This window comes from Cetorhinus maximus, chromosome 10 (assembly GCF_964194155.1).
Source record: "Cetorhinus maximus chromosome 10, sCetMax3.hap1.1, whole genome shotgun sequence".
Taxonomy (NCBI): Eukaryota; Metazoa; Chordata; class Chondrichthyes; order Lamniformes; family Cetorhinidae; genus Cetorhinus; species Cetorhinus maximus.
Genome location: NC_135888.1, coordinates 5,501,567 through 5,527,328, shown reverse-complemented (window position 1 = coordinate 5,527,328; position 25,762 = coordinate 5,501,567). Strand labels below are relative to the sequence as shown.

Below are 25,762 nucleotides of genomic sequence, written 5' to 3'. Positions count from 1 at the left end.
CAAAGACAAAAATAGCTGGAAAAACTCAGCGGGTCTGACAGCATCTGCGGAGAGGAACACAGTTAACGTTTCGAGTCCTCGAATTGTTAACTGTGTTCCTCTCCGCAGATGCTGTCAGACCTGCTGGGTTTTTCCAGCTATTTTTGTTTTTGTTTCAGATTTCCAGCATCTGCAGTATTTTGCTTTTTATCGTAAAATTGACAGTTCTCCACACCCACCACAAAAGTTTGAAACTTCTGCAGGTACCCTCAGCCCAATACTAGTTAAACTATCACCCACTCAATAGCAGGTAATGTCAAGTAGGTCTTAAGTAACAAATAAAAGTCATTCCCATTAGCCGCATCAAGATTTTCAATAATTTGGGGCCAATTGTTAACAGGGGATCAGCTTTCACCAGATGCATTTGATACCATTTCAAAACTCACCCACATTGGAAAAAATGCCCGGGGCTCATTGAAAGTTGCTGACTGATTTCCCAGACAAGGAATGTGGGTGGCCTCTGGGCCACCCACATGTAGGCAAGTCCACAGAATCAGCTACCTGAGTGTCTCATGGCGGTGGGGATGAGTCCGCGGAAGGGGAGGCTTAATATTTCGGTGTAGAGCCTGCAGGGTCATTCCTTCACCTCCTGGTGCCACTAGAAGATGATATTACAAATTTGAAACTGACCTTGATGAATTTCTTCTGGCCCTAGCCTAGTCCCGGGGATGGCTCAGTGGGAAACCGGCTGCTGTTTCCCACCGTGTGAATAACTCCCTTAATTTTGGTTTAAATTTGGAGTAAGCGGGGTATTTTCAGAATTATTTTCTATTGACAGGCTAAAATGGCAGCAATATCGATGCTGTCGAGATACAAGCTTTCCAAATTGAGTGCTTCCGGAGCAAATGATCACTCTGATGTAGTTTGGCCACCGATTGTTATTGTACCAAAAACCAGGTTATACTTCAAAATGATCTTTCCCAATCCCTAATTCAAACAATTGTGTTAAATTAAGAAAGGTGACCGATTACCTCATTAATTTCAGTCCACCCTTCCGCATTGTGCTGATCAAGAACCTCACCAGCTACATCTACGAAGCTTCGGCTTATATTCTCCAGTGCCTCTCTGGTGTCATTTACTTGTGGTTCCAGGTCGGCAACATTTTGCAGCAAACGTATAAGGCTTAGCATGTCAGCTGGTTGCAAAGTGGCATTTTCTGTGCTCAGAACATGTTGTACTGTCTCCAGTAGAGTCTCAGCTTCAGAAATATCGGGTAGAAGTTTTGCACTACTCAACGACATGTACTCAGTAACCTGTGCAAGGAGAATTTATGTCAATTGCATTCATGTGTGCACCATTTTTATCCATTTCTGTTACTTGAGCAATTAATAAAAAGTGACAAATGAATATTTTCCTGCATAACATTAGCTTTAGATTAACTTAATCTTTATTGTCATGACTACTGTAAAGATAATAATTGTTTCATATACTCTTGGTGTGGTTACTGGCTTGTAGTATGTGTGACCCATCTTACTTAGATAGACTGTAGTCTTACTCTGGTACTTGCTTTAAACAAGTTTAAAGGGACAGAGAGAGAGGATGGTGCCAAAGTTTGCAGAGGACTCTTCCACCCCCTGCCTCAGGGGAACAATGTCAGCTACTGGACCCACGGTATAAAGAAATGAACTGACCCTGGTGCTTCTGCTCTTTAGCATGAAGGCCCGATGCTGCTCGATATCAGAGGAAATGCTTCTTGCATAATTCCCAATTTTGGTCTCTCTGCAGGCCCTCAAGATGCAAATGGGCAAGATAGAGGCAAGTGGCTGCTCACCGGGTACAGGCATCGTTACCTCTTTCCAGTTTGACGCCTCCTTCAGTAGGTTGGTAAATCTGTTCTGCTACCAAGTTTTTCTTCACTTTCTTGCCATGGTTCCATTGATGGTACCAATCCTGCTTTAGATTGGTGTCACTCCTGCTGCAACCCCATGTTTCATATACTCGTACAGTGGTTGCTGGCTTGTGGCATGCATGACCTATCTTACCTAGAGAGACTGTAGTCTTATTCTGGTGTTTGCTTAAACTAGTTTATTAACACTATATATATGATAGGTTACAGAGTGGGTATGTTTCTCCTGACTGCAGTGTTCCATCCTCTCTCTCAAGAGTCTAGCCCTTGATTGCCGAAGCCACTGATACACCATAGTCTACATCGCTCATTAACATTTCTATTCTATTAATACATTACACTACAATAACATTATGTAAACATGCTAAATTAGTAGCAGGGTCAATTAATTGTGATTATTCATTTTTTGCAACAAAGGAACTGAACATAATGTAAAAAAAACCTACAACCTTCCGCCTCCAATTATTTGTATTTCTGACTAAGTAATCTTGGGTTCTCATTTGAATGATCATTGCTTTGGAAATTGATAAGCTACCGAAAGGGGCACTCTAATATCTATGTACTGGTACGTTCCTTCAGGGGCTCTCCCAGACCAGTTGTTGTAACATCAGCGGAAGGTCAGAAGAGAAATGGGATAGGTGCAATAATCTTGGAGCAAAGTTACAGCGGTTGGTCAGGAGAATCCCTGATAAAACTCACAAGGCAGGTCTTTCATGTATTCTTTAAAATTATAACTGTAATATGCACCACACAGTATGACACTAAGCCAAGCAGAGCCAGATCTGTGCTGAGTACCCTAATCTCAATTGATACAGAATTAAAGACAATCATTTCCCTCACTTTCCTTGGATAAGGCATATGGAATCCTTCCATTTATTAGCTGAGGCGCAGAATATAAGAGGTTATGTTGGAACTTATATAAAACATTAGTTAGGCCACAACTTGAGCATTGTGTGCAGTTCCAGTCATCTGTCATGAAGCTAATAATGTATATAACGTTATTGAAAATTATTTTTTTTAAATAGGGGATTAGTCTGTGGGTGTGTCTTAATTGGATGAAAGCCAGCTCTGATGTGTGCTAGTTTTAAGATGTAAGAGAGGTAGAGTGCATTTGCATTTTGTTGAACAGAGCATTCAAGAAGGGGAGTGAAATCTGGCACCTAGCTAGCAGAGACCAAGCAATGTTTATAAAATTGGTACTATGAAAGGGGTTTTACTGTTAGAAGAGGTGGAGTTCAAAGGGGCTGGTGATGCAATGAGAATTTACATTCAATGAGCTGCATTGGGTATAACAGATAGCAGTTTTGTGTGTGCAGGGAAGAGGCAATATAAGATCAAAGCCTGTAAGCCTATCACTGTGTCTGCAAAGGAACCAAAGTGAAAGGAACCTCATTTTGAATTTGTAAGGTGAAAATGCTTTGCCTGGTGTCTGCTTAAAGTCTAGGGGCTGAATTTTCCCCCATTGGGGGAGAAGTTGATGGGCGGGTGCACACAGGCGCGCTTCTGATCGGTGCCCCCGATTGGAGGTGCGGCGCCATTTTACGTGGGCGGGCCAATTAAGGCCCACCCAGCGTGACGTCCTCACAGAAGCGCTGTGCATTCCCTGTGCGGGCAGTTGTGGTGGTGGGGGGGGGGGGGGGGGGGGGTCCGGGGGGGAATCCCAAAATCGAGAGTGTGCTCTTTCGCGCATGCGCACGGAGGAGCGCATTCATCTCCCTGGGGCTAAGTGCAGCCTCAAGGAGATCGGCTGTAAATGTCAAAAAGATAAAAATAGAAAATAAAATTTCCCTAACATATCCCCTCATGTGACAATGTCACATGAGTTGGGACATGTCCATAATTTTCACAAAACCTTTATTAAATTTTTTAAAAAGCTACATGAAACCTCATCCCGCCCGTGAATGAGGTTTCATCCTTTTTCTAATTCCTGCCAGGGCTCCTGGCCTGCCCGCCAACCTTAAGGTCGGTGGGTGTACAGCTGATATTGCTGCACCCCCGCCTTCCTGAAAATTTAAATGGGGCGCGGTGACGACGGGAGTTCCGCCCGACATCACCGCGCGTCATTTTACGCATCGGCGTGTAGGCCCCGCCCCCACTTGCCGATGCGTGAAATCCTGCCCAATGGGTTGCTGTGGCCTTAGTAGAGGTTAGTTTGGGAATTTGTTATAAGTTATGATAGTAGTAATTTGTAGCCATGTGTATGTGTTTAACTTGTGTAAACTGATAAATGTCTCATGTAATTTGATATAAAAACCTCTCAAGAACATGTGATTTGATTTCTGAATTTAGAGCTGCCTCTCAAACATACCACTTGAAAATATAGGTCATGACAGTTGTTTACGGTTTTCCCGCTGGGATTTTAAATAACTCAGCTTTACAAAACTGCTGGGTCTTAACACCATCTCATTACTGAAAGGACGTAATTGCATTAGAGAGGGTGGAGAGGAGATTTACAAGGACTGGAAATTTGCAGCTCTGAAGAGAGGTTAGATTGGCTGGGGCTGTTCTCCTTGGGACAGAGGAGGCTGAGAGGAGATTTGATTGAGATGTACAAAATTGTTAAGTGGCCTGCATAGAGTGGATAGGAAGGGCCTATTTACTTTAGCAGGGAGGTCAGTGACTAGGTGGGGGGGATAGAGATAAAGTGATTGGTAGAAATATTAGAGGGGAGATGAGGAGGGCTGCGGGGGTCTGGAACTCACTACCCGAAAGGGCAGTGGGAGCAGAAACCCTCAGCTCATTTATAAGCTTCCTGGACGTGCACCTCAAGTACCATAACCTGCAGGGCCATGGACCGAACACTGGAAAGAGGGATTAGGCTGGGTGGCTCGGTTTTTGGCTGGCACGGCATGATGGACCAAATGGCCTCTTTCTGTGCTGTAGAGTTTCTATGGTTCAATTCTAAGGAGTGAGAAGAAAACAAAATCAGTCCAATCACCCAATCTTGAGAGCTACTGACAGATCCTACTGGAATATGTCATTTTTATCAGTGTCAGGTGAGACCATGATCTGGCTCTGCTGTGATTCTCCTGCGACTCTATAACCTGCTGAAATTTATTGTCTGGGTTCACATCTTAAGGATAACCACTTGAACAAGTAACCACTAGTTTCCATGGAGCCCTTTCTCAACATGAGATCCACCTACACGACCGCAAGAGAATAAGGTGCGAATTATAGAGAAAATTTCTTTCACTGTTAGAAATTTCAAACATTATCACTTCTGTATTGAAAGCAATCTCAGCATTGATCAAGCTGAAAACGTTCTGGAGCTGCAAAAAAGAAAAACTGAATCAGAAAGGAAATTTTCAATATGAACCTGAACACCTTGGGCTGAGATTTTTTGTCTTTGGGTTGCAAAGGATGAGTTTTGCAACTCTCAAACTGTACCCATAAACGTCGTCTGATACACCCGCCATTTTCATCAGTTTCGGCGGGAGGTGGGTTTTGGGTACAGGTTGCCTACTGCAATTGGGTTTGGGCTCGGATTTGGGGTCAGAACACGTCTGAGGCGAAGGTATGTCCCTCCTGTCCCCTGCCCGTAAAAGGGCATCAGCCACGGGATAGCTTGGAATTAGCCCTGACACGCTTCTGGAGGAGACCTGTGACCCCTAGAGTGTAAGTGCCATGTATTTGCCTGCTGGCTGGTATACTGTTGACTGTGTGAACTGGCCCATTGATTGCATTCCCTTAATTATTCATGTGGTCATCGTTTTATTCCAGCATTGGGATTGACCCTGCAGAGGGAGGTATGTAATCATCTATCTGAGTTTCCTGAAGCATTGTGCGATCATGTACTCCTGCTAGAGGAGTCTGTCATTATCATGACCTTGACAATAATGTCCCGGGGAGCACATAAGGAACAGACATGAGAGAATGGCCAACCTCGTGATAAAAACAATGTGCCAGCTTGCACAGTGCATGCAGGAGGTTCGAGACCTCGTGCAAGAGGTAAGAGGTCTCCTGCCCACTGGCAATAGCTCCACTGCAGTAGTTGGAGAGTAGCTACCGTCACTGAACGGGGCTATCTCAAGGGTGACCAATGGGTGGCTGGAGGGGATGGCAGCTGAGCCTCAGCCTGTCCAGCCATCGGGACACTAGTCCAAGGACTCAGCATTCAGAGGAAGCGGGTGAGGGTTCCATGCTTATGGAGGGAATCACACCATCCTCTGATTCCTCAGCCAGATGCTTCATCGGCGAGTTGGGTCCAAGCGAGGGCGGCTGCCTCTGCATAGGTGCAGGTATTGCAGTGTGAAGTAGGGTCCCAATGGGTCACTGCGTGACGAGACTGACTGCCTTGACCCTCACGGCCATATAGTCAGGGACATGTGCAGCCTGCCACCACCTGCTCTGCAGCAACAAGGGGAACACAATGTCAGAGTGTCTGAGGCCAGAGGATACCACATCAGCTGGAGCACTAATAGGATCACTATGGTGTTTAGACACGTTTAGTTGTGTTAAGTAAGAAACTAGAGATTTGCAAACAGAACAAATACATTTATCTGTAGAAAATCATAACTATGTAGAATATATTTACAGATTTTTGGACATGTCCATGTTGTCCAAAGTCTTTATTGTCTCAACTGAGTTGAGCTGTGCATCCACATTTGGATCATCAATCCTCCATCAGGTTGGATCACAGGATCTTTTCAATGGCCTTCCCTTGATGTGGTCAAGCACCTACTCTGGTTTCCTGTCAGCTTTCAACCTCATGGCAGGCTCTCATCATGTGAGACACCGTTGTACTAGAAGGTCTCTGGTGTCGATAGTGCCCTGCATGGACTCCTCATTTCATGCATAAATGACACCCCCCTTGTCTCTGGGGTCCCTCTTGTTGACATTCCACCTCACCCTTCTCATGAGTGTGTAACACTTCCTCTTCCTCTTCCAATCTGAGGAAGGACCCCATTCCTCCTCATCTCTGGGTCCAAGGCCAATGCTGCACCTGGAGGAATCTTGGGAACAAGACAAATCCTGTCTCCCTCTGTATCAGCGCTGCAGCATCTGTGTCAAAGGAGATGAGGTGCCCCAGCCTGGCAAAAAGGGCACCCATTACATGATGGATGCACCAGTGTGCTTTGGACTGTGAGATCCCACAGAGATCAGACATGAAGCTTTGGAAAGGGCTGGTCATGAAGAAAGGGTCACAGTCACTTTCAAGGCCACGGGAGGTGCATGCCTCTGGTTTCCCCTTAGCTGGAGTCTTCTCGCAGCAGGTTGCAAAGTTCAACCACTACCTCTCAGGACCAACGCATCCCCCTCCTTCCCCCTTAGTCGCATCAAGATACATTAACCTGTTCCTGCATGGCCTCTCGGGATTCTACGCCTCCACCTCACAGTCACTCAACGTTGTGGTGCCTCCCTGCCTCGGAGCCGTGCACATGTTGAGCCAGACATTTCAGGCTGCGGTTACTGCTCCGCTCTTACTGTGTCTCTATGTACCACAGATGGGATGGGGCTGCTCCCATTCTAGATTTCAGATTTTATCAGTGCTTTTCTTAACAGGCAATACTCAATACCAGACTAATGACCTGGTGGCATGGGTTCAAATCCCACCACAGCAGCTGGTGGAGTTTATATTCAATTAATTAATCTGGAATATAAAGCCAGCCTCAGTAACGGTGACCATGACAGCTATCTTTGACTGTTGTAAAAACCCATCCGGTTCACCTGTCCTATTAGGAAGGGGAACCTGCTGCCCTTGCCCAGTATGACTCACACGCGATGCCAGGTGTGCAATGCCATACATTCCAATAACTGGGGGATTGTATCGAACACCATGTCCCTTTGGCTGTTCACAACCAGGCAAAGCACTGACTGCACCCAGCCAGCCCATGCTCACAAAACTCAAAACACAGGGCAGAAACGTTTGCTCGGTGGGCGGGTGTGTGCCCAACCCGCTCGAGGTGAAACGACGCACGTTGACGTCGGCCGAGCGTGCCAATGTCAACGTGCAGTTGCGCGATAGTTTGGTCAGCGGGTGTGCTGCCAGAGCCAGCATCACACCCGACAATTAAATGGCCTATTAAGGCCATTAAGTAATCAATTAAATTAAAATTTTTGCTGCCCGTCCAACCTGCGAGGCGGCCTTTGCACTTTTCTTGGAAACCTCATCCACAGGCAGGATGAGGTTTCCAAAAGCAAATAAAAATAAAATAAGAACTTTAATTTTTCATCAATAACATGTCCTTGCTCATGTGCAGAGTCACATGGGGGGGACATGTTTTATGACATTTTTATTTTTACAAACATCTCTTCATCTCCCTGAGGCACGGAGCTGCCTCGGGGAGATTATGAATCGCTCACTCGTGCGCACGGGTGAAGTTCACGCTCGGCCCGCTCGCCCTCCTCCCTCCCAGCAGGGGCAGCGTTCAGCGCTGCCACTCACGTTTCACGCTGGACGGGCCTTAATCGGCCCACCAGCATGGAATCACGGTCCGGTGCCAATCGCGGGCGGCGGTCGGCTTCCTGACTGCCACCACCTGCCAGCGCCAAGCACCCCCACCAAGGGCAAAATTCCGCCCATAGTGTCTAGCATCAGTGTCCACGATTGGACAACACTTGCTAAACAATCCTGATTTAAGATGATCAGTCAGGTTTGCAGTTTGACTTATTTATGCATGCTAAATCCACATATATTCACACACAGGCCCCCTCCTTTGCAGCCAGAAGGAGCATGTCCATGTATTATGTCTTTTCCAACTAAACCAAAGATTGGGGGACAGCCATTCCCTGGTTCATTCCCCATGACAATGCCTTGACCAATCAGAGTCAACCTGCCTAGTTTGAATTTGAAACGAAAGCTTGGCAGTTAAAAGTTTACTGTTTTCTGCTGCATTCTCCATGGCAATGCCTCTACCAGAGGGCATTTGCCAACCAGTTAGCACTCTCTTCTCTTGCAGTATAAATTGTTGTTCCTTTTACTGTTGGTTTACCTTGCACAGCTGCCCTGGCGAGTGCAAGCAAACAAACTTTGATGCCATGTTTCTTTTTTCAGCAAGACATACATTTATTTGGTTCACTAAACGTGTAGGCCCTGACAAAAATGGAAGGGGTTAGGAGATGTGATCCGTTATGCAATTCCGTTATAGCGGAGAATCCGACATCAATGGGGGAAGGTGAGCATTTTGCACAGGAGGCATTTCCACCCTAAAAGGACAAAATACCAGAAGCTCTCTGGGAGATGTCTGACTCGAACACATATGCCTTCCAAAGGGTAAGTTTTTGTAGCGAGAGTGTCTGCCGGCTCTGTTGCACTACCCCCTGGGGTGTCCTTTGGGTGACTGCTCATCTGGTGCCCTATTAGGCCTACAGGCTTTCCTCATAATTTCCAGCACTCAGGCCTGGATTGGCCTATTTTCTTACAATGGGAACACACTGACCTCTGGGTGTTCTCCTTTCGGGCTGCAAGAGAGCGCCTTACATCCACCTTTGTGTTTTATTTTCTGGGTTGGAGGCCTTTCCTATCTAGGGAACCCTGCTTATCTTTCCATGTTCATGCGCATGGCTTGGAAAGGGTCTGCCTGAGTTTCCAGGCCTATGGGTGGGATCGGAGCTGTCTGTCCAGACAGCTGCTTCCTGGGCTGTGAGGATTCCCTGTTCCTCCAAGTGCATCCTCAGGCTGGAGGGGAAGCAGTTTTTAAATCCCTCTAACAATATCAACTCCCACAATCCCTCGCAGGCGTGTGTGTTATCTTTAGGGACCTTATCCATTGGTCAAAGGCGATTTGCTTCAGCCGTTTAAACTCGATGTAGGTTTGGGTGGGTTTCTGTCGAGTGTTCCAGAATTGCTGGCGATTTGCCTCTGGGACTAACTCGTAGGCAGTTAGGATGGCCGCCTTGGTCTGCTCATAATTCATAGGCGCATCAGGAGTCAGCATGGAGTAGACCTCTTGGACTCTCCCTGACAACTGCCCTTGAATTTAAAAAGGTCCAGGTATCTGATGACCATTTTAGCTGTCCTGCTACTTTCTCAAAAGTGGCATAAAAATGACTCCACATCACTGTCTTCGAATTTGGCAATGAATCTAACCAACTGGGGGGCCTCAGAGAATGGTTCTGGGTTAGGGAGATAGGGGGTGCTACTGGGTAGAGAGAGATTTTCCCCTCACCGTTTCCAGTTGTCTGGCCTCTCTTTCCCTTTGAGCTGCTGGCTCCATTTCCAATTTTTGGAGCTGGAATTCCCTCTCTTCTTTTCCCTTTCCTGTTCCTTTGCTCTCTCTCCTGAAATTCTAGCTGCATTCTGAGATTCCCCAGATCGAATTTGGCCATGGGAGGGGATTTGGAGTCATGGTTAAGCTCTACATCTAACTGTTCCGTTAGGTATGAGAGATCCAAATGTTCTACCAACAACCGGATCAGTTCACTTCTCTTCTCTTTACTGGACAATTTTAATTGTACCTCCCTAGCTACAGCTTTCAGTTGCTCTGTGATGAGGGATGCCAATGTCTCACCATTATCCCCCACATCTAGGTATTGAACGTTGCCATTTTCTTAGTGTTAGGGAAAAGGGAATTTGCTGTGGTAAGTTACTGTGTTTTTAAATTTGTTCCAGCCACCGAGTTTTTCTCTTTGGTTTCCAATTGGCTCTTTTATATCAGATTTAGCTCATGTCCTACTTGGACTGTGGTCAAATCCAAATGGGCGATCCTGGGTTTGAGCTCCTAATTTCTGCTACGGGCAGGAGGGGGGTTAATTTAAACAGCACTAATTCCTCCTCTCACCGTCCGTCCGGAAACAGAGAGGTGCCTTAATTTGTTTTCCTCTTTATAAGTGGTGGCATATTTCCCCAACCCCTCAGTTTTCTATTAATAACCTCACAGCAAACTCGAGAGTGGATGAAGGGTTAGTTTACTGCACACATTCAAAACACAAAAAGGATCACAATGCAATATTGCCTCCACACTCAGAGAGTAAAGGGAGGGATAGAGAAAAGAAGGTTTTACGGTACAGAGACCACAGAGAAAATAAATATTGGTTCACAAGAGTTTCAGAGTCCAGGGTCCAAGTCCAGTGAGGTTTTCCTTCACAGAGGTCAGCAGGCTGAAAACCAATGTAGATTCCACTTTTCTGGTGATGTGGACTTCACCCAATGAGATAGGCACACAGGGAGGAATCAGTCTTTTAGACAATGGTACAGGATTTCCAGCAGAAGCAGTATAGATGTTCAACCTGGGCAGAGCTCCCTTTCTATGAGGCCACTAGTCAGAAGGTAAACAGCAGACTGAGCTGTGCAGTTCAGCGGGCAATATTACTTGTTCCATCGTCTAGATTCCAGAGCCTGTTAAATGTCTCAGCCGGGAGGAATTGAAAGGAAGGTTGTGGGGCCTTTGTCTGAGCAGACAATCCATCTCCTTCTGGCCAGCCTGGGTTATTAAGTGCAGATGGCCTTTGTATAGCTCTCTTTGAATTTGGGCTGTACAGTCTACAGGGGGTCATTGGTGGCTTCTCAGAAATAACGAGGTGCCAGTTTTCGGGAACTGCCAAGTAGCTTCTTTTGTTCGGGGGTCACAGACAAGACATAGTTTCAGCCATTTTCAAGTCTTTGTTCAGTTTTAAAATTTTAGAAACAGCAATGAGCATATCTATATATTTTTTCTAAAAATATATAGCGTGAGGCCTTAGTCCCTCACACCTATAAAGTTGTGATGGGAAAATCCTCGCAGAAATTACTGATGTGTATCTTTAAAGTTATTTCTCTCACCTTGAAATTTATTGCAGGATTTATATTGTACTCTGAATTCAATCAGAAGTAAAAGTTCATATGCATAAACAATATCTAAACTGTAGGTCTGATAAAGAAACGGAGATCATTTTAATCTAATCCATCCGGTTATGATCGGACTGGCTGCCCACGTCTACTTTCCACTGACATTAATATCAAGCGAGATGTTCAACAAGTTGCTGAGATGGTCCCATCAGTGTAGGAAATGTGCAGCTTTTTGTACTTTTTATACCTTTTGTATCATGAATTCTTTTTATGCGTATTTTGTATGAGCTCCTGGTAGATGAAGGGTTAATTTTAGATGAGTACTGCCTGTGTGACAGGAGTAAAATCGAGACCACACGGTAACAGGGGTTGATGGTGTGAACTGATAGCGTGAACAGGAAGAGGGAAGCAGGGACAAATATTCAAACAATGCTACCAGTTTTGATCGAAGGATATGCTTTGAAATGCATAGATCAGTGGACTTGGGAGCTATAACTAAACGAGGATACGGATTTGGCAAATGTTTATACATGAAAGGGTTAACAGTGGGCTGTTTAGGTGCTGAGGATAACCTGTTCAGGTTGTGACCATGGGTCCGTGACCATTGACAAATGAAATAACAAGGTCAAAGCACGATGGCAACATCAGGACACAGCAAGACTCCTGGCTGCAAAGGATAAAAGAACTCACTTGAAGGGGTTCATTGCACAGGTTTCAAGAAGGCACCAATTTCAAAAAGATATAGGAACAGAAAAGAAGAACAAGTATCATGAGCTGTTTGTGACAGTGGGAAACAAGAACCATCTAAACTAGGGTATAGGCTGCCTGGGTTTAAATATAACTTATGTTGCTCATTAAGTTGGCCTAATGCCACTGCTTCAAGTATCTCCTTGTCTGAAATTTATTGTCTGGTCTCAAAACCTCTTACATCAGTTTTCAACTGAGAAGGTTAGGTTAAAATTACCCCCTTGGTTAAAGATTTCAACAAGCTGATGCATGCCAGAAGGTTATCTAAGAGAACTGGAATGAACTATTTTATTTTTTGAGCATTAAAAGAAATGCAAACACAGCTCATCCCTTCCCTCTCACGGTATGTTCTGGTGTTTATGGAGTTTAATGTTTTCCTCTGCTCACGACTTTGGGTGAAAAAGTATTTTTCAGTATACAAGTGATGTGCCCTACTTGATATCCTTTCACCAAAAACAGTGAACAGAGTCAAATGTACAGCAATATTTTCACACACACAAAAGGAAACCTGATTTGACAATACAGCTCTGTTGATTGCGGCAGTTTCTTTGTTCCGTCATCAACTTTATAAGAGGACTGCAAGCAGTGCTCGAACATGTACCAACAAAGTTATGTTAGAAACATGTTATGCAATCATACTGTATTGTGTGTTGAATAAAAACATATTTGTTACACAACTTGGCAAATTAAACATCCAGAAGTGACAATACTATTCTCTGACAAGGATCTTATATCAGACTGTCCTTGTAATCAATACCAAAAAGAACTTACCATTGTATTGTTAGAAAATTCGTTCAATTTAGTCTTGAATAAGCTTCTTGAATCTGAGTCAAACTTATTCAACTTCAAGTATGTATCTACAATACAGAGATACATTATTCCACAATGAATCATTTAAGGAAGGAGAGTAATTTTTGAATGCCCCAAAATTAAATTTTATCCCTGAATAACATCAGAATATAAAATTCTCCTATTCAAAACAGAATTAAAATACTGTTTATAATATATTCACGTTTATTTGTATAGAACCATAGAAAATAATGTTAAATATCACAAAGGTCGAATAGAGCAAACTGACTGAACAATGCAAAAACAGAATTACCTGGAAAAACTCAGCAGGTCTGGCAGCATCGGTGGAGAAGAAAACAGTTGACGTTTTGAGTCCTCATGACCCTTCGGCAGAACTGAAGTATAGTTAGGAGAGAGAGCCAAAATTCTAAGGGGCCTCAATTGAACTTTTGGTTTACTAATAGTGAAGTTCACATTCTCGTCTCATAGAGGAAGTCCTGACTCAGAGAACTGTCAGCCAGCCTGACTACAAGCAGGAAGGCCTAGGGAAGGGGTGAGGGAGGCGGGGGAGGCAGACCCTTGGGTCCAACCTGTAAAAAATTCCAATGATGGAGGCACCACAATCCTCCCCCACCCCCCCCGCGCCCTAAGACCGAACAGGGTAACATGCCAGGCCTCTCCAGCACCACCACCCCCAACTTCCACTGTCCCTGAACTCCTCACTCTGGCCTCAAATCGAGGCCAGAGGCCAGGCATGGAAGTGGCTCTTAAACAGCCAATTTGGCCACTTAAGGGTCTCAATTAGCTGAGGACGGGTGGGCCTTCCCGGAAAACTGCACACAGGTCAGGGGAGGGAGGGTTGGAGGCAGGAAGGTCGCCCAGGGAATTTTACAGGCTCCCCCACTTGCAAACCCGCTGGTGGGGACTTGTAAAAATACCTAAGTATCTAAGACCTTGGGAACTTAGATGCAGATCGGCAAAAAAACAAACAAGACTTAAGGATCCCATGACTGCATAGAGATATCAGCTATTGTTCAGTGAAAGCAATCTTGGCTCTGAGTCAGAAGGTCTTCAAGTAGCGCCGCAAAGACCTGTGCCCAAAATCTAGGGGGTACGCGTGTGGAACACTAAGGGAGGTTCAGGAGACACTGACCTTCAGATGAGATGTGAAATCTGCTCTCTCAGGTGAACATAAGAACTAGGAGCAGGAGTCGGCAATTCAGCCCCTCGAGCCTGCCCCACCATTCAATACGATCATGGCTGATCTCATTTTGGCCTCAATTCCAATTTCCCGCCCTCTCCCCATCACCTGTCAACCCGTTACTAATTAAAAATCTGTCTATCTCCTCCTTAAATTTATTCAGCGTCCCGGCATCCGCTGCACTCTGAGGTAGTGAATTCCACAGATTCACAACCCTTTGAGAAAAGTAATTCCTCTTGATCTCTGATTTAAATCTACCACCTCTTAGCCTAAAACTATGGCCTCTCATTCTAGAATGCCCCACAAGTGGAAACATCTGCTCCACGCCTACGTTGTCAATCCCCTTTAGCATCTTAAATAACTCAATTAGATCTCCTCTCATCCTTCTAAACTCCAGCGAGTATAGGCCTAAACTGCTCAATCTCTGGTGGTTGCAAAATATCTTGTGCACTAAAGTGCTGCGGATCTGCCTAGTCGGGTGTGATATGAATAAGTCGGCCACAAAGTATTGACTCCGTTTCAACCTCCCACCGCCAATACTTATTGTCTTTGAGCAATTTAATGTCAAAGAAGCCCTGGTTATCCTAACGCAGGGAGAAAATCCACTGCTGTTCTGATAGGTGCCATGGCAACTGCTGATATCATGCTCCCAATAATTACTTGGGGCAGAATTTTGCCCTCGGATGGTGGGTGGGCCCCACCGGTTTGGCGGTGGGCGGGCAGCCGAACTCCGCTGCCGAAACGGGGCCTGCCGCCATTTTGAGTGGGTGGGCCAATTAAGGCCCCGCCCAGCGGCCTGCCCGACAGGAAGCGCTGTGCTCTATGCACTTCCTGTGCGGGGGGTGGAGAGATTCCCCATCTGTCAAAGTGCGCACTGCTCCCTGAGGCAAAGTCCTGTCTCAGGGAGTTTACTGACGGGTAAGAAAAGTCAAAAAATAGAGAAATATTAAAATTATTAACATGTCCTCCTCATGTGACAATGTCACACGAGATGGGACATGTTAACAAGGAGCACAAAGTTTATTAAATTTTGTTAAAACGGACATGAAGTCAGTGGATGGAGTTTCATGAATAATCTGGAGCCCGCTGGGGCTCCTGGCCTGCCCACCAGCCTTAAGCTTGGCCGGGCAGGGTCTTTAATGATCTTAATGAGCCTATCAATGGCCTTAATTGGCCATTGACAGGTCGGTGGGCGGACAGCTGATTTCGCTGTCCGCCCGCCTTCCTCAATATTTAAAGGGACCAGGATGACGTTGGGGGTTCCTCCCGATGTCATCCAGCATCATTTTCCCTTTGGTGAACGGGCCCCGCCCCCAAATCGCCGAGGGGAAAATCCTGGCCTTGGTCAGGATTCTTAAGCAGGGCCGAGGTGTCCACAGCATAAGTGGTCCTATTGAGAGGCATGGCTCCCGATCAGGCATGAGATACCCGAGACGAGACCACAGCCCAGGACGCCAGCTCCTCTGAGTAGAATTGTGAGGGGAGGGGGAGATTGTAATGCTGCTTGGAGGGTCAGGTGTGATTGTGGGGGGTTTGGAGAGAGATTTGAAGCACATATGGAGGGTTGGGGTTGTTGATCATTAGGAGGGTGGGGGTCGGTAAACACAGGTTGGACGGTTAAAAATGAGAGGGGAAAAAATGTCCCAGCAATTTTACCAAATGGTATTTCCAGACCTCTAATCCCATTCGTCGAGTATCATCTTACCATCACAAATATTATAGAACTTATAATGTGTGCAATTCTTTGACGAGCCACAAAACTGAGCAGAATTTAAAGCAGAATCAGAAATGCATTGATGAAAAACAAAAACAAAAATACTTGGAAAAATCTCAGCAGGTCTGGCAGCATCTGCGGAGAGGAACACAGTTAACGTTTCGAGTCCGTATGACTCTTCAACAGAACTAAGGAAAAATAGAAAAGGGGTGAAATATAAGCTGGTTTAAGTGGGGGGGAGGTGGGACAAGAAGAGCTGGATAGAGGGCCAGTGATAGGTGGAGATAACCAAAAGATGTCACAGACAAAAGGTCAAAGAGGTGTTGAAGGTGGTGATATTATCTAAAGGAATGTGCTAATTAATTGATGCAAGTTCAACTCCAGCAAGTCAGAAGGGTCAAAAGTTTAACACTGCGCAAAATAAATGATGAAAAATGCATTTCTTATTTACTATTAACATGCAATTCAATGATGCATTCAATGTTGCTGCTTACTGTATTGAAGTATTTGAAGGAAAACTCATGTTTGAGATCTTCGAATGTGTATCAGTAACTAACCTTTCTTCAACTGGCAGAGAAATGACAGTGGATCCTCGCAGCCAAATCGACTTTTAAATCCAGAGATGGGGTCAAAAGTCTGACACTGAGCCGAAGGAACTTTCGATGCTGTAATAAAATAACAAAATTGTGTCGATGACTTCATCGTAGGGGGGCTAATGGAATTACCAATGAAGGTAACAAATTATGTGTTCACTATATCTCTCCAAACTGATTGAATGTATCCCAAAAGAGATTTTGTGTTTTCGCAACTTTTATCGGAATTAACCTTTTCATTTGCATATGAGCTATATTTCAGGTTTGAATAAACTGCACTCCAGAGAGTATTAGCCTCTGTGTGAACTGTTAAATAATACAAATTCAGACCTATCCTGCAATTTAGCAAATGAAGCTTAAGCAAAACAGAAATAAGTCGGCAATAAATATAAACAAGAGTCCAAAAAATAAAACACAACAACTGGATCTTCCTCTTCAGTTCTCTGCCCAAAGGCGGATCGAACTCACAAACTACGCCACAGGTAGGGTAAGGAGGCCGGTCCTGAATCCACCGCTGCCGGAACAGGGGTCAATCCCCGTGCTGTTGGCACCAACCTGATCCAAATCAGCCATCCAGTCAACTGACCCCACTCCGCGCCCCACCCCCCACCCCCACCCATCCATCCACCTCATCCACCCCCGCACCCCCCCCAAGAATCCTGTGGCAACATGCATGTTGCAGTCCCAGAGCAATGGATAGTGATGGTAGGGGTTCCAATTTTCTTTCCATCACGTGACTAATCAGGAATCTCTCCAACCCTTACCGTCTGTCATTTACATACATTGGACGGGTTCACAGGTTGATACTCAAACCGCTTGGCCACGTTTTGAATGCACCTTCCTTGGCCATCAAGTCCTGGGGCAGAACTTTGCCCTTGGCTGGGGTGCTCGGTGGGGGGTGGTCAGGAGGCCGATTGCTGCCCACAATCGCCAGCGCACCGCAATTTCACACTGGCGGGTGGGCCGACTAAGCCCTGCCCAGCGTGAAACACGAGCTGGCAGCACTGCCTGTGCAGGAGAGAGCGGGAGTGCAAAGCCGTCCAAGTGTGAGCCTTGCACGCGCGCGTGAGTGAGCGCTGCACAATCTCCCTGAGGCACAGAGTTGCCCCAGGGGAGGTGGAGAGACATTCAACAAAATGTCATGAACCATGTCCCCTCATGTGACTGCAGGGACGTGTTATTAATAAAAAATTAAAGTTTTTACTTTTATTGGTTGAGGTTTCCAAAAAAAATGCAAACAAAAAAATTAATTGAATTGATTATTTATTTAATGGCCTTAACAGGCCTTTTAACCATCAGCGGGCGTGCTGCCGGCACCAGTGTTCACCCGCCTACCGAACTCTCTTACGACTGCGTGTTGACTTTGGCACGCTCGGCCCACGTTAACCTGCGTCATTTCACGCTCAAGCAGGAATAGGCACACGCCCGCCCACCGAGCCAAAGCTTCTGCCCCTGGAGTGGGGTTTGAACATAAGAGCATCTGTCTCAGAGGTAGGGACACTATCACTGCACCACACGGCCTCCAAAACAACTGGATATTAGTGTCATTTCAAGAACACTATATGCTCAGTTCTGTGCAGTTGAGGGTTAGCATCCTAAACCTAACTGTAGCTCAGCGTTAATACTCTGTTTAACATCTATGTACGATACTTCAGGGGGCACGATAGTGAGTCAATTATGAAAAATTCTGAAACATCTGCATTTAAATATTAATCCAATTATCTGTGCTTTAAACAAAATTCTCCAAAAGACATGATTTGAGTGTAGAATCACAGAATTGTTATGGCACAGAAGGGGGCCATTTGGCCCATCGTGTCTGCACCGGCTCTCCAAATGAGCATTGTGACTCAGTGCCATTCTCCTGCCTTTACCCTGTAACCCTTGCACATTGTTGCTATTCAAATAATCATCCAATGCCCTCTTGAATGCCTCAATTGAACCTGCCTCCACCACACTTCCAGGCCGTGCATTCCAGACCTGAAACCACTCGCCAAGTGATAAGGTTTTTTCTCACCTCACATTTGCTTCGTTTGCAAATCAAAAAAAAAGGTTAATACCAGCCATTAAATAACAGTGATCAGCTCTGGTCGAAAGTGTTAAGTTGAAAGTTGGGATTAAAAATGTATACATTCATGTATAATTAATGGACCTGTGGTTCCTGTTCTACTATTTTTTAAATAAATTTTAATTGAGGGAATATTTAGCACCAACAATAAAAAAAAAATGAATTTCAAATTTAAATTTTCTTAGTTAAATTAATTTTTTGTAAAAATGCATTAAACAAGCTACAGAATTTGAATATTTACTGCAATTTCTGCAGTAGAATTTTTGTAAATGATAAATTTATGATATCTACCTTTTTTCTTACCTGGACAATTGAACTGAACTTCCATGATTTGCACTGTGGGTTCAATTTCCAAACTAGCCAAGTCCCACTTGGAAATGAGGTTTTGCTGAGGGAATGAGCACATCTTGACTGCTGTAATCTGGTTCGCATCGAGCACATGGGTCCAAATGTTCAAGTCTGTGACTTTGCCACTAAAGGCCTCATTTTGTTTGAATGTACCTCCTAACGAGTCTTGATCTTGACCAATAATAAACGTCCCATTTCCGGCAATAGTTTGAGAACTGTAGCAGCCGTCACCTGAACTCACCTTTATCCCGTCTGCATAAATAGACCAAGCACCATTTTCCTTTTGCCATGTTACACAAACGTGATGCCACTGTTCATCACTCTTTAGCACCGATTTGTAAGGCGTGTGATGTCCATGAACTATCAGGGCCAACTGAATGAATCCAATATCGTCAATGCGGCCACGTAGCTGAAATTCATTGATAAACGTTGGAATGGCGTAGGAAAACACCGTGGCAATGCCAGAAGATTGGTTATCCCACTGAACTCGCACGCAGACTGTAACAGCAGGCAAAGGAGGCAGCACATTGAGAACTTTGGCATGTTTGGTATCTGTTTTGTTCAGGAATACCAGCGCTCTGAACTTGTCAACACCTGAAGTAAAAGGTCAAACAAAACCAGTTAGAAATTATGCAGTAAACAGTGGAATCTGTAAACTTCTAATGTGCAGAGTTTTTTTTTGCACTGGCAGTTTATGAGTTTGATGTTAAAAAGCAGAATCCTTGATCTACTCAGAAAACACTGGGTGCAAGTTTCATTCATGTAGCACCGGTTGGGTAACGTCGGGATAGCCTTGATTCAAGGTCTGCTGGTGTACACAGGGGGCCTTCCCACATTAGCCCTTCTTCAGCAATATCGTACGGGCCAAGCAGGAAGCAGCTGGTGGCATGGGGCACACAGGAAAAGTGGTGCAAGGGTTGCGTAGTGCCGTGACAAGAAGGCAATTTCAGTCCCGTATGCCCTGTCACCTTTCCATTCAAAAGTCCAATATTAACATTATCGATAGATTTTTCTGTAGTAATTGAGTCCCCACCTGTAGGTGTTTACCTTTTCACATCTTAATTAGTGCTCCCCATTAACATTACAACCAGCTTTTGCCACATGCTTTGAATACTAGGTAGCATCGTAAAGCAGACTAGTCAATCATCTAGAAGTCTGCCTAAAATAATTTAATTATAATATTTTATTTCCAAAACAAAGTACAATAGTTCAAAAAGGTTGGTTAAGTTTATCCATTGAATTGCCCTTTGAGTCTTTTAACATCTTTATTAAAGTTTTTCTTTGAAGGCTTCAGCTGTCTTGAGAGTGTGGGCTTTGATTGGGTATTTTGCCTGGTTACTGTTAAGACAGGACTTTGAATCACATCCATGTACTGAGCATATGCAGAATGCATAATTTTCCAGAACCCACTTTTGCTATGAAGATTGAAAATTCCTTTGAAACAAACTGTGTTGAGTTTTCAAAGCTTTTGCTTACGGTCATGAATTTACATAAATATTATAATTGTGATTTTCTATTATGAACTCATCACAGAGTGACAAAAGCAGTACATGTGGGCAGAAACAACTCTTATCGTGAGAGAGGCAGAAGTAGGAAACCTAACAGTTGTTTGTGATTTTGTTGATGGGTGATAAAGAAGAGAGACCTTTATAGACATTGGACTTTTATATTCATAGATTTTACATACTGTGTTAAAAAAATCTTTGTGATTAGTAGCACTGATCCAGTGTACGAGCGCAGGGATGAATGGCGACGGCAACAATAGGAAGCATGTACAACGTGGAAGAGCAAAGGTCTCTCAGTAGCGCTGAATCCAGAACAGGATAGGAATGCAGCAGCATACAAATCAGAGCTGGCAGCAATTCAATGAGGAAACCCTGAGAAGAGGAGTCGTAAACCGGGAACACTAGCAGCAGCAGGCCAAATACAGAATCGAGGCAACCCAGTAAATTTTACAATCTCTGTGGCAGGGAAGTGTCGGCCATTACAATGTCCTGCCAGAAGCGACAGAGAAACGGGCTCCCACCCAGGGGAAATTGGATTTCTTTCCAGGACTCTCACTGCAACAAAATAAATTTGGAAAAACACCCGTGAGTTGAAGTAGAGTCAGAAGGTTGGCAGGTAACAGCAGCAAATGCTAATTGGCTGCAGGTTAGAAAACATTATGTAAAAGTTGACGTGACGGAATAGTACAACAGAGTCTCAGCAGCCAGGTCTTATAATGTAGTCCACTACCGCAGGGTAATCCAACTCTAGCAGAGCTCCAGCCATTGAGAAGAGCTCAGCAAAACAAAAAAAAACAAAGAGGAATGGGAATACTATTTAGAATACCAGAACTATACAGCACAGAAGGAGCCATTCGGCCAACGGTACCTGTGCCAGCTCTTAGAAAGGGCTATCAAGCTAATCCCGCCTTAATCCCATCCCATTGCTCTTCTCCATAGCCCGGCAAATTTTCCTGTTTAAAGTTTATATTCAATTCCCTTTTGAAAATTACTACTGAATCTGCTTCCACCAGTCTTTTTTCAATTTTCATCCCTAGGATGCGAGGATCGCTGGCAATGCCAGCAATTATTGCCCATCCCTAATTGCCCTTTCAGGCAGTGTATTTCAGACCATAACTATTTGCTGGGTAAGTAAATGTCTTCTCACCTTCCCCTGGATCTTTTGACAATTATCTTAAAGTTGTGTCTTTTGGTTGCTGCCCTCCTGTCAGTGGAAACAGTTTCTCTTTATGTACTCTATCAAAGCCCCTCATAATTTTGAATACTAACCCGCTGTGCTCTAAGAACAATTCTAATTTCTCTTAGCTCTCCATATAACTGAGATCCCCCATCCCTTGTTTAATTCTGGTGTATCTCTTCTACATCGCCTTCGAGGCCTTGGGATCCTTCTTAAATTGTGGTGTCAAGAATTGGGTACAATACTCTAGTTCAGTTGTCTTCACTATTTTTCAAGCAAGGGCCACTTTAGCAGAAAACCCGCAGTGTGAGAGCCACATCAACCACTAAATTATCATTGTTTGCTACTCCAGTAACCCAAAAAAAAATACACAACACCAGCGGTTGAATACTCTGCTAGTTCTATGGTGGTTGCTATGGTAATATAACTGTTACTATACAACGCACATACTTAGATATTACTGGCACACATTGTACCATGTGGTCAATGTGACATGTAAAGAAGGCTGGCTTTTAATAGGCTCAGGACACATTTTTTAAATGTTTGAAATAAAATAAATAGGAATATAATGCTGGGTTGGGCTCTGGCTCACTGTGATCCTCTGAGGATAAAGTGGTTACTGGAAATGGATGGATGGAGTCGGGGAGCCACACATTGTGTCAATGGGAGCCGCCACTGGCTCGAGGGCCTTGCAATGAAGAACAATGCTCTAGCTGAATCCTAGCTAGTGATTTATTAAAGATTTAGTGCAACTTTCTTGCCTTAAACATGAAGCTTAAACTTGTAGTTTGGGTTAAAATGCACCCACTATTAAGCAGTGAAAGAGAGAACATTGAGAGAGATAGGGCAAAAGATGAACATGGATGACCAAGGATAGAGTTGCAGGGAAGTTGTTGGTAAGGGGCTGCTAACCCAGGAGCCATCTTGCAAGTGAGGAATCATAAACATCATTGAATAAAATACAATCCACTGCCTGTTAACTTTTCCCGTTACAAAGTCCTATGTCCACATTTGGAAACTGTTTATGTCACACAGTAATTATGCCGTCTTGTCAGGATGGTATTACAGTGCCTCCACTACTGGGAGGGTGTAATTATACAAAATTTATATAGGTATTTACATGTGGACACAGGTATTTATGAAAAGTTGATGGGAAGTATGTATTGATGCAAGATCCTTAACATATTAAAATGGACGTGTATCAGCACAAAGTCTTTGGGTCTTCTTACTTGTATTGCCTATTTCTAATTGTCACAATTTAAATTTTGTAGTATTGATAACATCTCAAGACAATGACTGACATCCATAGACAATTTTGTCCATGCCTGCTACTCAGTCCTTCCACCAGTGGTGTTACAGCGGCAGTTTCGTAAGTTTTCCTGGCATTTTGATCAGTTACAACAAAAATAAAGATATACCTTGTCTGCAACTAACTATGAGCAACAGCCATGGGACATTCACTGGTATGCTACATTTAGTTTTTTAAATTAGAATCTGTTATTACGTTTTGTAAATGTGACCAATATGATCTCAGAACTTACCGTTCTTTCCCTCGGTTATACCTTCCCTTTCTGATGCCTCATTCAACTTTCCATTTATCCATACTTGCTGATTAACCCCTTGGGTAGCTAACAGATCCAACATAACACTCTTGTCTTCAACATTACCAACATCAGGCAGACTGCCAAAGCGTAGCTCACAATATTTGGACGCATGCTCCCATTTTAATGGTGTATTTATATATTCATAAACGTAGTATGATGATTGAAATATTGACGAATTACTGAAAGCTGTTAAAGTGAAAAGCAAATATAGTTAATAGCCAAGCAGTTACATTTTCAGTATTTTATCTCTATGTAATGGTTAACATGTGTTATTTACAATGGACATCGTCCACACTCAAATTCTCTGCCTTCCTGATTACTTATCAGCATCAAATGTTGCCTGTAATTTGTATTCCATCTCCTTTTCTCGGTGAATAAAACAAAAATACATATTGTTTTTGTTTTCTATTTGTAATGTCTTCATGCCTGTCAAGGTTGTGTTGCTATGAATGCCGGTCCAAATTTTGGGGGGGCCCAATTAACAAAAATCCTCAATTAACAAAAAAAAATTATTTTACTACCAAGATGGCATCCCTTAATTTACGGTGGGTAATGAAGATTTCATTTGTATGTGTAGAACTCAAGTTCTTGATATACCTAAACTTGCAGGTGCTAACACAGAAAGCTTGTCAGTCATGGGTACAGTTTTTCCAAGCAAATTCTAGAAACCACGGAGAGAAGTGTATATACAATCACTTTCAGACATTTTGCACCATTTTAGTTTAATATATTAAATATTCAGGCAGAAGAATACAGCCACACATTACTCACCAAATTATATCCCAATAAGATGGAAATTTATGACATGCTCTAAGGAAGGTATTTATGCATTGAACAAATTTAGTAATATTTTAATTTGATCGCTCACATTAAATACTCACAACATCTCCATGATTCAATCATATTTTAACATGAAACTACATCCACAAATCTATCATTCCCATTGATTGTCAAGCAACCTCATCAGAAGTGAATGGTACAATGAAGAGCATTAAAGCATCCTTCATTTCTGCAATATTTCCAATTAGAAACAACCTTAATTTTTTTATCAGTATCACTCCCATTGCTGCTATTAGAGTAAAACATAGTCATTTAGTCCACTTGAAGGAGAACAAATGCATTTATGACTTTACGAATATGGTTACTTCCACATCATTTCTCCATACATCTGATAAATATGTGTAAGCTATAACAAATTTAAAAGTGCAACATAGAAGATGTTTTGTAAATATTATCTATAGTTACATGTGCAGTATCTAGGACCTGATATCAGGTTTTGTATACATGCTATCAACTGGCAGCAAATCTTCCCATCAGTATCCTTTTAACGATAAACAGTTAAATTACCCGCAACAAATTTTGCCTATTTGTATTTAAACAGAGTGCTGACGGCATCAAGGAAACTGAATGGGAGGAGTTAAGTCTAACAATGTAAAGGATTTAAACTGAGCACGTAATTAAAAAGGCGAAATCCCTGAAGCAGCCCACCGTTAATCACTGTACAACTGAGTATAGTTTAAATCTCTCATTTCACCATAATCCCTCAATGAACCTTAACAGAATATACCTTTGAGACCAAAATATTAACACTCGCATCAAAATATAAGGAAAAACCATCTAATTCTGTTAAAATTATTATTTTTTAAAAAGACTCTACCCAGGACATGATCCAAACTGATGATAACCTTTGACTTAAACTCGCACTTGCTGCATATACATCATCCCCACTGCATTGCACCTCGAGATATATACAATTTGCTTACATTCCACATCACCATTCTTACCCCGTGAATGAGTTTCGTCCAAATTACACACCTGCAGAAATAAAGTAGATGGTAAAAATGCACGTTGTGTTTTAAATCTATTTTAAGCTGACTGAATAGGTCAAATTCCATTTTATTACGAGTGATTAACTATTTTTTTTAAGATGCAATACTTTAGAGAATTGCATTCCATTTATAATAAGATCCAATGGTTGATATCAAACTCCTTGAAAGCGGAGCCACAATTACAACAGAAATAAACTTACCAGGAGTGCGAAGAGCCAAACTCCAACTCTTGTCATCGCTCCACACATGTTTGTTTCTTCTTCCCGGCAAAGGTTCCCTTTTTGACAATTAAGTTTTTTAGGAGTCACATAAAAAGAAATTGGGTACAAAAAATAAAGCGGCGAAGTTTGACTTGTTGCTGCTATGCGCGTATTTTGGCTGCTCCTGTGAATTGTTGTCCCGCATTTACACTGGGACCAACAAAGCGACTCCATCGGGCAGTTGTAGCGCGATTTAGCTGAAGGATTATTCCCACCAGTGGCTGGAACCTGGGGCAGATTTATATATATCCCTTGCAGGATAAATCCAGTAAATTTATTTTATTTGGAATTCACTATGCCACAAAGTTACCAGTGCACACAAAGTTTATGATACCAATG

The 25,762-nt window shown here is 43.5% G+C and overlaps 1 protein-coding gene across 1 annotated transcript in view; it reads right to left on the bottom strand.

Moving 5' to 3' along the window:
- Positions 1–25,415, bottom strand: part of adgrd2 (adhesion G protein-coupled receptor D2) — a 191,064-nt gene extending 165,649 nt beyond the window's left edge. The window contains exons 1-7 of the mRNA XM_078551262.1: positions 25,364–25,415; positions 25,119–25,149; positions 23,272–23,520; positions 19,004–19,642; positions 16,600–16,707; positions 13,110–13,195; positions 1,011–1,292 (exon numbers count right to left, since the gene is read on the bottom strand). Of these exons, the coding sequence (XP_078407388.1) occupies positions 1,011–1,292; positions 13,110–13,195; positions 16,600–16,707; positions 19,004–19,642; positions 23,272–23,520; positions 25,119–25,149; positions 25,364–25,411 (1,443 nt within the window). The 5' untranslated portion in view covers positions 25,412–25,415. The remainder of the gene's footprint in view (positions 1–1,010; positions 1,293–13,109; positions 13,196–16,599; positions 16,708–19,003; positions 19,643–23,271; positions 23,521–25,118; positions 25,150–25,363) is intronic.
- Between the last annotated feature and the right edge of the window lie 347 nt (positions 25,416–25,762).